Here is a 12086-nt window from a genome sequence, read left to right on the forward strand (position 1 = left end):
CCGTTCAATGCAGTTGGCATAAAATTGTAGCCTATTTAAATACTCGGGGGTAATGCATTAGGGAGTTCATGAATACCCAAGGGCTTCCAATGGTTCTACCCCTGGCATGTCAGTGGGACATAAGACTTACCTGAAAAATAAAAAAGTATATTTGCGGTCCATCAAAAACTTCAGCCAATCCATACATATACATGTATATATTCTATTTTTTATTGTTTATTTTTCATTATTATCATTTTCATCAATATTATATTTCAATATCATTTTATTATCATATAAATTTTATTTTTTGCAAAGTATATATACCTGGATTTTCCACATTCTGCATGACAATTTTATAAAGTTTAAGACTAAAGGCAATTTACAAGGAAAGAAATATGCTAAGTACAATAAAAATCTTACCCTTGAAACAAGTGATATTGTTATGTGAGATAAATATAGATACTGGAGATCCCGATAAAATATCCAAGGCAGAAGTAAAATAAAGATTATAGTTTGCGCTTATAGAAAGTTTAATTTCAGTCACAGAGTAACATTTCACATTGTCAGAGTAAGTAAGTAAATTGTTTATTATAGTGACATTGTGCATATATCAATTTCACATACATGATAAGAATATACATGTACATACCATGATATCCGGCCCATTGGACATATAAGTCACCATATTATATATATACAAATATACAAACTGTGATCAATACATAGCTTTGAAAATGGAACCTTGTCAGAGTATGTGGAGAGCGTCAAAGAAAATATGTACAAAATATTGAAAAATGAGAAAATAATCTGAAAATATACATAAACATATTATTATTTTCCTTCTCGTCTTAAGCGCTAAACTTAAACCTACAAAATGTTGGAAAAAGAACAAAAATACAACGAATGGTCGCATTTTGACATCGTAACATCATATTCGCTTAAACTTTCTTTTATTTAACTAATGATACAAATACAAAAATAATCGAATTTCAGATATAAATCATAAAATATGTTGGTTACGGTTCAAAAATCAACATGCCTCTGAACAATCTATATAATTGAGCCGCGTCACGACAAAACCAACATAGTGCGTTTGCGACCAGCATGGATCCAGACCAGACCGCGCAGTCTGATCAGGATCCATGCTGTTCGCTTACCAAATCTATTACAAGTAGAGAAACTGATAGCGAACAGCATGGACCCTGATCAGACTTCGCGGATGCGCAGGCTGGTCTGGATACATGCTGGTCGCAAACGCACTTTGTTGGTTTTGTCATGACGCGGCTCATATTATGTTGTAATCTAAAGGTTGAACTGCAGTTTTCATAGCTATGAAGCGGGAAAAGAAATTAAACATTTTCGTTAAAATCATATCAATCCTCAATAAATTATTATGATTTAAAATTTTGATTAGATAGCTTTTTAAATATTACGTCGACAAGCCTTAAGTTTGTTTTCTACACTTAAAATACAGATACAGATAAACATACATTTAAATGTGGCGGTCAGGAAATTCCGTTGGCAATTTTGAATTAGTTGGTAATTCCAAACAGCGTTTATATTAATTACCGGTGTATAGGGAAAATTTTAAAAAAGTAGTTATAGTACTTACTCTTAATGAAAAGTCTTTTTAAATGTTAATTGAATTTTTTTTAATTTGTTTGGCTGTATCTCCTGCTATAACTGAGATATAATCATGTATATGTATTGTACAGTACATTTGTCCTCAAAAGGGAACAACAATGAAAAACAAATAAAAACATGGTATAAAATAAAATAATTGAGCAACAATATGTTCACCGTCGTTAAACATTACTTATAAAACAAATGCTTAAAGAAAAAAAAAGTTCGGGTAGGATCAAAAAGAGTTACAATTAGAAAGTCCCCGAACCATAAAGTTTCGTTATTTATCACGTTTACATTAAATGTTTTTCCGTCAATCATTAAACTTTTTATATATTTTTCTTTCACATTCCATTGAATGAGGCTGACCTTTAATAGTGATAATCTTTTCTGATGGAGAGCAAGACAGATCTGCAAGACACCCCTGCGCGTCTTTATATGGATTCACCAGGAATCCAGTGGCGCTATGGACTCCCTGATTACTCTGTAGTTAACAAAAAGTTTTTAGCGGAAAGGACAAAAGTACACAAAGAAGGGTCGCTGGAAAAAGTGGTTGAGGATTTAGTGAAAACATGGGAGATGGAAACAGGGAATAAACTTGATCCAAAAGTAAGTATAACTGTACAATCATTTTATACCCGATTTAATAGATATAATGGTCTGTTTTGAACAACTGTTTTGTTCGTATGACTACATGTAAATAAATAAGCACTATTGCAAAAATGTTTATGATTTTGATGCTCGTAAAATGTCGAAAAGTGCATAAGCATTTAAATTAAAAAGAATAAACTCCTCTGAATTATTTTAAATCGATTCTCAAATGCTCTAAATTAAGCTTATTCCAGGGCTCGCGAAACCATGCTCTCTGATATAAAATTGCATGCTCCTTTTAAAGCGTTTTCTTTAAGCCATCGCCTGTCTTAACAGATCAGCTACTTTGAACTCATTGTTGGTAGGAAATAAATGTATATTATTTTAATTTTTAAAGGACTGGGTAACAGTCGATCAGGACAACTTCTTCGTCAGGGTGAATGGTGGAGAAAAATTCACCAAAGATGATTATGTAAAAGATGGTAACTACAACCTAATGCTCCGTAACTGCCCACTCTATGACGCCGGAAAGCACAGCTTTGATTCTTCGCAGGATCTGTTTAGAGGAGTTTTCAAGTCTGGGTTTGCATGGGAGGTCCTTGACGTATTCTCTGGTAATTTCTTTAACATTTATTCTATATTCCGTTTCTGATTTCTGGTTTCTTATCAATGCACATAGTTCGGGTGGGTGGGTGATAGGTTATAATAATTACAACTATTTGCTTGTTCCGATCAGTGTTAAATTGTACATAAACATATTAATTTTTCTATTGTCACTTCATTTTTTAAAAATTTCCTAACAGGCCCTCCAACAGTAGCCTTCACGTGGCGACACTGGGGAAACTTCGAAGGTCAATACAAACAGACACCTGCAACAGGGGAAACTATAGAAATGTATGGTTGTTGCGTTGCTAAGGTTACCGATCAACTCAAAATACAGTCGGTTGACGTATATTTCGATCCAAACATCATGATGGCAAAATTTACCGGCTGTACTGGCGGGAAGATATGTCCTCTCTCACACTGATGTATTGTCTGGAGCCAAAAAAAAAATAAATGGGAGGCATCATAATTGATATAGACAAAGATTGATCACAGATGAAAACTGCAGTTTTAATATATATTTCATTTGCAGCGTTTTTTATATGATAAATCTTAATCAGAAATTTATCACTATCATTAAAAACTCTTATCAAATTGTATAATTAGCTTTAAATTTAAATCATTGAAAATCTAGAAATGAAAACGAACTAAATGATTTAAATCTTTGAAGATATTTATATTTTTCAATAAAAGTAGGAAACTCTGACTAACTTGTATAGATATACATGTACATAAAGAAATATAGCGTAAAATCAAATCTGAAAACATTTTGTACGATTGTATTTGTAAAAATATCTTATTGTTAATTGCTAAATCTACATATAAAGGTATATCTTAACTACTCTGAAAATATTTTGTACTGTATTGTGAACAATTTATTGTAAAAATGTCTAACACTTTACCTATTTAATGTAATAATGGCTACATGCTATATGTAGTTTAATGCCAAATGAAATATTGAATTGACTTGAACTTACACAAATTCGAATTTTATGAGCCGATAAATAGTCAATCAAAACTGATTGATGTTTGATGATTGTTTTTATGTTACAAACAGACAGGCTACATCAGTATAGATTTGTTATCCGATTTTGGACTCCAAATCGGCTTTTCTGTTTCAAATCAGGGTTTGCTTTGTAAATCAGGTTTTGTTTCAAAGAAATGTACACCTTTTATTTCGGCGCTTAGTCTGAAAGAAAACAAAACTTTGGGAAGGATTCGCTTAAAGATACGTGCATATTTACGATCAAGACTATACAACTAAAAGGTAAACTCGCTTAAAGATACATGTATATTTACGCTCAAGACTATGTCACTAAACGGTAAACTCGGTTGTGTCATTAAAACAATTGCATCATGACAGACTGTGTGTGTGTGTGTGCGTGCGTGTGAGCGTGTGCGTGTGCGTTTGTTCTCCATACCCGCGTGGTTGTTCGTTGAAGAACACACCAACACACCGTGGTACACACACATAGCGAGGTAATTTCTCATGACCTCTGTATGTAAACCTCGCCAAACGCGTAGAAATCCTATCAGGGTCATTCTGTGAAAATTCTAGGTAAACCTCGGAATATCGATGTACTACCGATGTGTGTGGTCGGTGTGTGTAGCACACACCCGCCAGTGAAATTGGATTTTTGTTTTCCGACCCGTTAAACGGGGGTTACACACGCGCATGCGCAAATATCCGATTTGCGCATGCGCGTGTAACCCCCGTTTCATTTCCGGATTGTGACAAAATGGCTGACGCCAGACGTGCCAGATCACTTCAGCGAGGTATGGTAAATTTGTCATTTTATGGAAGTTTATTAGGTGCATCAGATTTGGAAACGAGTTTCATAAAACTCATATTGTTTGTAAATTAAAAATGTATGTCATGCGCCATGTTTTAAAATTAATTTCAAACGGACATAAACGGCAGATAAAACTCAAAGGGGTACGGCTCATTGAATGTTCACAAAATATGTATTTGATGGTAGAAAACATTTATCCTAAGTCCATTCCCATTACACTATATACTAATATATAGACAAGGGTAACAACTCCCATAAGAAGGTGTCTATGCCCAATCAGGGTTTTTGCCTCGCAGTTTTTTACACGATACAGCATAAATAAAAAGGAATTATGCAATTTGTAGTCGAATGATTTATCTATCGAACCAATGTAAAACTTTTCTTATATCTCTTATACTTAACGAGTACTGGCCGTCAAAGTAACAAAAAACTGTTCATTTTCGCGAGGTCGACATCGATCGTGGCTACGCAGGAAACACAAAGTTACACGACTGTTGCAATCGTTGGAGATAATATCACAAGCATTTATCATGCTGGGCAATTAAAATACATAAAAGTAATCAAAATATACCAATAACCTATAATGACAATGTGATATAAACTCACCTGCGGCTTCAAAATATTTCCCCGTTGAAATTTCTATAAAACACCGCCATCTTGACGAATGTAAACAACCGTCATCTGATTGGTCGGTTTTTTTTTACTTTCTATTACTTAATTGTCAGGTATGCAGTTTATCAACAGAAATAAATGCAAAAAGTAATAGAAAGAGCACCGAAACACGAGGCTATCTGATTTGTACGAGGGGGCGTAGCCCCCGAGTATTAATCAGATTGCCGAGTGTTTTGGTGTTCTTTCTCTTTTGTATCATAGTCAAACATAAAAGCACGTTCCCTGTTGTCACAACATGAAACCCCGGCCAAAATGAACCAATGAACGAACATCTGAATATGACATTTCTGTCGCTTTCCCTTTCTCTGCCGTCACAATATGTAAACCCCAGCAAAAATGAGCCAATCAATGGGCATGCTCTGGACTGCGGGTAACTAATACCCGCACTCCAGTTAACGCACTGTGCATGTATATGTACACGATTTAACCCTGACACATTTTCAACAGAAAGGTCCCCAAACTATGATACAATTTAATTATATCAGTCAACCCAGCTTTCTCAGAGAGCTCACCAATACAATACGGAATATTTATGGTTTGAAAACATTTAAATCGAGTAGACTTTTTTAACAATTATGTCTCTTTCAACTGAATAAAAACGAAAGGGCTATTTTGGACTATTTCTTATCGATGTGGTCATTGGCTGTAAATGCATGGATTATTGCAAGCGGCATGACCTGCAGATGTCCTCAACAGGATTTTTGTAGCATTTTAAGATTTAAAAAAGGACTACATATTAAAATTTAAAACATGATAAACATAATGCATATGCAAAATAAGTGAATTAAATGATACGTAAATAAAGAAGTAAGTCATTTGACAGTTGAAGGGTAAAAATTGAATATACTCTTCAAATGCAATCGTAATTTTGCTTATGTTAGCTATCAATTATTCAATGGACGCATCAGTGTCATATGGACCCCAGTCATAGATCTTGCCGGTGTTGTTATTACAGCTATTACTGTTAATGTAAATATTTATATTATTATTGATAATCATTGTTATTTCCGTCTTTTAGAATGTTTTGTTTCAAGACTATGATCGATGTTTGTTGGTTTGTAAAATCATTTATCTTTTTACTATTTTCTATTTTGTTTACTCCACATGGCGTCCATTCTCGTTCTTTATTGGCGACTCATGGCTATTTTAGACCTTTTTGAAATAGAATAAAACACATTTTACCAAATAGGATAAGATGAGCAATACTTTAACCATCTTCAAAACGAAACCAAAATATTATTTTTCGACTAAATCTACGTGATTTGACGTGCAGTAAGTGTTATTACTTTAAGGAACAATCATTTTTTCACAATCTCTCTGTAAAAGATCAACAATGAAAAACTAAATTGTAGAAAGGAAACTGTAGGCATGTTGCTTTGCATTTGCAACGGATTCTAAAATCTGCTTTAAACTGTAGTCTTTTTTTCCGACTTGGAACTGGTGCCAGAATTGACAATTGAAGAAAAATGTAAGATTTATGTCATTCATAATAAAAATATGAACATATTTAGGTAGAGTTTTGCCGTCCGTACTCCCGGTTGATGTAAACCTGACTTTTTAATCATGGCGTAGACCAGATAACGCCAGAAAACGAAATAGCTTGCAACTGAAGCCCGCTCTAATACAAGCAACTTCCAAGGTTATGCAAAGTGTTTGATAAAACGGCTAATAAACTGACGAAGATCCAATATTCTGTGGAAAGCTTATATTTTTCCCCATAGACTGGTGCATATCCCAAAGAAATTGGTACAGAAACAAAATATTTACGGCTATTTTCTTTCCCGAATCGAGCAATATTTGTCTTGGAAATGATGCCGAAAATGACATCATAGTCACGTGGTATTGCTACACTGAGTAATGACTAACCTGTGTATTTGACATTAACCCATTACTTCATGAGCATTTTGTGAAAAATGGCTGTTTTCATTGAAAAGTCTTCCGTTACAAGTTCAAATTGCTATAATACTATAAAAACTGCTTCAACACTAATCAAACTTGGCACAAATGATGACTGGACCATTGCCCTTGCAACAACATGCTCAGACTTGAATTTTCTGTTACCATGGCAACGAGGGGACATCTCAAAATTGCCAAAAATCACTATTTTGCGTTGATTTTTTCCATCAAAATTGATTTCAAAGTGCTGCAACTTCTCAATGGATTGAGATAGAGTCAAATGCTTTTCAGCGTTGGTTACACGTTACCTTATGATCAATCTGGGGTCATTTACAGCCTCTCACAAGTCCAAAATTTTCTTGGCGATGAGGGGGACTCCGCCCCCCTTCAAACCTCCCATACAGAAGGGGGCACATCCCCCTTCTGGCAACCCCCTGATGTATCTTTTGGTTGGGGGGCCGCGCCGAAAAAGAGGTCACTTTTTTTAACAACATTTCTCAAACAAAAACAAGTGTTTGGGGTCTAAATAAGGCATTTTTTCATCATTTGAGACAACAAAAAGGGGGGGGGGGTGAAAAAGGCGTTAAAAGGCGTGTATATGAAGTAATTGGTTAACAGAAAATGATGAAAACACTTGAAATTACCCTAAATCGCGTTTTTTCATGTTTAAACATGGCCTGTCATATTAATTTGATGAAAAATTGTTGTTTTGTAGATTTTTTTATTTTTTTCATTAACCCATTACTTCATGAGCATTTTGTGAAAAATGGCTGTTTTCATTGAAAAGTCTTCCGTTACAAGTTCAAATTGCTATAATACTATAAAAACTGCTTCAACACTAATCAAACTTGTCACAAATGATGACTGGACCATTGCCCTTGCAACAACATGCTCAGACTTAAATTTTCTGTTACCATGGCAACGAGGGGACATCTCAAAATTGCCAAAAATCACTATTTTGCGTTGATTTTTTCCATCAAAATTGATTTCAAAGTGCTGCAACTTCTCAATGGATTGAGATAGAGTCAAATGCTTTTCAGCGTTGGTTACACGTTACCTTATTATCAATCTGGGGTCATTTACAGCCTCTCACAAGTCCAAAATTTTCTTGGCGATGAGGGGGACTCCGCCCCCTTCAAACCCCCCATACAGAAGGGGGCACATCCCCCTTCTGGCAACCCCCTGATGTATCTTTTGGTTGGGGGGCCGCGCCGAAAAAGAGGTCACTTTTTTTAACAACATTTCTCAAACAAAAACAAGTGTTTGGGGTCTAAATAAGGCATTTTTTCATCATTTGAGACAACAAAAAGGGGGGGGGGGTGAAAAAGGCGTTAAAAGGCGTGTATATGAAGTAATGGGTTAAACTTGGAAAAAAAGGCAATTTCAATAAAAAGTCAACACTGAAAAAGTGTCTGACAATCAGAGTCAGTTTAAGAAAGCCCGTTATCAACCTTTTGTATGTCAGGCCTGCGTTTCATGGAGAGTCCTAAGTTTAACTTAAGACAAACCTAATACTTAGGACTCTCCATGAAACGCAGCCCAGATCTATCGTCAACATGTATATACAATAATATACTGGCTGGTCGGCTAAAGCAAAATTAAGAAACGATAGGTTCAGCTACATACCGCCCATTTCTTAAAACAGACTGACATAGCCTACAGTACCTGTAAGCATTCATAAAAAGTAACATACTTTCATCGATGCTTGGAACTACCACATTCTAATATAAATATCAAAACAAGCTTACCTCGATGAAAGCTCTTCGATTTTCCAGGATTTTCCATCAACTCAACGAACGATGCCTAAAGACTGCCACTGATTTGGACAATATTTCATCCACACGATACGTTGTCACAGATAAATGAAAGAAGATATCGTAGAAAATAGCTCTATGCTCATGAATAAAAGGAAGAACTACACTTTATTAATGAGCTTCTAAACGAGGTTTACACACAATTCTACCAGACAGTCTTACATCTCTCACGGCCCCGTCCGATAACTACCTGCGCATGCGCAGAACGTAAAGTATTCCGTTTCTCACGGGTCTGACAAAATTCACACCACACCGGAAAACATTCAATATTTAACAGGTGAATAAATGATACATAAGCGCCACTTAGACGAGGTTTTAACGAAAGATAGGTAATGACATTTTCACTCACAAATACACGGATTCAACATCACAAATTCATGGATTCGGCTTGGGTTATTATATTTCAAAACAACCGTTTATATTTTTAGTTATAAAGATCGTTGACAGGTTATATGACCCTATATAAACGGCTATTTGTAAATATAACCCGAGCCGTTAGGCGAGGGTTATATTGCAAACAGCCGTTTATATACGGCCATATAACCTGTCAACAATCTTTATAACGCATTTATAATACAGCAAGCATCATTTTTAGAGAATAAAAGTAAGATTTCTTCATGAATCGACAACAGCCGTGTATATAAAACTATATAAACGTCACGATTATCCAATGAAAAATGACGTTACAAACGTGCAGTATTATAAAGGTTCAAATAACTTGTTAAAAATCTAATGATATAAACGCCACAATTATCTAGTGAAAAACCACGTTATAAACGTGCTGTATCACAAGATGGTATTCCAGTAATTGAGTATGCTTGTACGTACATGTATCTTATATAATTAGTATTGTGTTAGATGACTTCTAAGATTATAATATTACAGTAAAATATGTTGCACAAAGTGCTGGTCGTGCCCTGGGCCTCCTCATTGCTAAATTTAAAAATTTCGGTGGTCTTCCTTACGAGGTATATACAAAACCAGTGCATCTGTAAAAACTAAACTATCGATGACACTATTTTATACCGGAGCTATCTATGTAACACCGCAAAACGTTCGTACCGCAAAACGTACGCGTGTGGACGTTTTGCGTCGCATATCGTACACATGTGGACGTTTTGCGGTTCATATCGTACTTGGTACGTTTTGCGGCGAGAATGTGTCTTTGCGTCGCATATCGTCCATATTTTCTGTATTAAAATATATTCATTATAAACGTTACTTTTATTGGTTCTGTCACTTTCATATTGTTTCAGGTAAAGATATGACGAAATAAACATTAAAGTGCAATATTTTTGTGATCCTATATAATTCTGACTTTTTTTATTTAAAAAAAAAGAAATATGCTTGAGACGAGGATGTTTTTCGAATGGATTTTTTATGGAATGGAACCAAGCAGCAGCAGCAGAGATATAAAAACGATGATATTAAAAATAAATGTAATCTTATAGACATACAGAAAAGGACGGCTATACGGACGGACGAACTGGGGATTGGACTGAGTAAATGACAAAAAATATTAAAATTAAGCTTTGCTTTTGACAATAGCTTTTCATATAATTGCATCAAGAAGTGGGAATGAGTTTTTGTGTTCTTGTTGACTATGGAGGTTTGGTTCTACCGTTCATTTTAACGGGGGATGGATGGGGGCTTTTGACAGCGTAGTCATATTTGAGCGAGAGAGCTGTATTGTCATGGAGATGGGGCCTTTAAGTCGCCTAGTCATAATTGAGCAAGAGAGCATTTGTCGCGGGGGCGGGGTGGGGATGGGGGTGCTTTTAACCGCCTAGTCATATTTTTTTTGTTAGATTTAGCCTATAATCTAACTTTGTTGAGATTTTATGGTCATAGTTATTCTGTTGAAAATTGTCAAGATTGAAGAAGAAATGAAACCGTTGGAGTGGTAACAACGTGAAATATAACGGATATTGTAATTCAAGGGCAGATAACTTTGGACATATTTAGGGTCTGTGGATGCTAGAGTGGTAACAAGCTAAATTTAGACGGCCAGACAGACAGGCGCATACTCGGGTGAGCTAAAATTAACACACAATAACACCTGATAATAACTGGTCAAAATTAACGAAAATTATATAAACTTTGAAATATGGACGTTATGCGGCAGGACCATGCCTTTTTGCCGCTAAATGTACGTCCGAAAAATGTGGACGATATGCGCCGAAAAACGTCCATAAACGTACGTTTTGCGGTACGGACGTTTTGCGGTGTTACAGAGCTACACGAAGAAATGCAAAACGGACATTTTCTTCTTCTCTCATGCCTCCATATCAAATGCCTTATCCGGAATACTCTACTTTTATCGTTCAAAAGATCGTCAATAAAATTAAGAGTATTCCGGGTAAAGTTTGTGTGCAGTGACGAAGAAAATACCCGTTTTATATTTTGTTTGTGTAGCTACGGTATAAAATAAATTTGGACCGGATTTTCTTTGGTGAGTGTCACCGATCATTTCTTGCGCAACGTTGCATCTTTTTAGCGATTCAGTCGTGGGAAGTGAATCAGATCTTGTCGGATTTCACGTTACCGGATGTTTCAGTGCCCGTATGAAACAAAATACTTAACACTGCTTAACACTGCTTAAAATGGATGATGTCATTTTATACAATCATATATCTATACTCTATTGATCGAGAGAGTTTTTAAAATATATAGAGTTTTGGCTGAGTTATGTCATTGAATATAAACTTGGGTAAAATCAAAGCACTGGAAGGGCGCAAGAGTTGCTACCCTTCTATAGATAACTAATACTATAGAGGTATAATGAAAATTGTGTAACGTTGTGTCATATCATTGTTGTTATGAATACTCATATCATTGTTGTTATGAATACTTCATGTGGATTGACTTAAGAACATATTTTTGGGGGTTGTAACAGGGACTGGAAGGAGGGGGTCAGGTAGGGGATAGTATCAGATCAAAGCGTCTTATCCCTGTGGTCACGTGTGCATTAAGTAACAAGCACGTATGAATTATGAATATTGCTGATGTTTCGCGGCTGCTATACGACTACGAAGGCCATATTGGAAATAAGATATATATGATTGCTGTTGTATTTTCTTAATGTGTTACCTTCTTTAAAGGGACTCCACTG

At 35.5% G+C, this 12086-nt stretch overlaps 1 protein-coding gene across 1 annotated transcript; it reads left to right on the forward strand.

Annotated features, from left to right (window-relative positions):
- The first annotated feature begins 1837 nt into the window (after window positions 1–1837).
- On the forward strand, window positions 1838–3526 carry LOC132744836 (uncharacterized). The gene is made up of 3 exons (XM_060733625.1): window positions 1838–2214; window positions 2594–2810; window positions 3000–3526. Exons 1-3 carry the CDS (start codon window positions 1999–2001, stop codon window positions 3221–3223), a joined length of 657 nt encoding a protein of 218 aa, XP_060589608.1. The 5' UTR covers window positions 1838–1998; the 3' UTR covers window positions 3224–3526.
- The last annotated feature ends 8560 nt before the right edge of the window (window positions 3527–12086 follow it).

The sequence above is a fragment of the Ruditapes philippinarum genome, unplaced genomic scaffold (assembly GCF_026571515.1).
Source record: "Ruditapes philippinarum isolate M1 unplaced genomic scaffold, ASM2657151v2 ctg316_1_1_1_1, whole genome shotgun sequence".
Taxonomy (NCBI): Eukaryota; Metazoa; Mollusca; class Bivalvia; order Venerida; family Veneridae; genus Ruditapes; species Ruditapes philippinarum.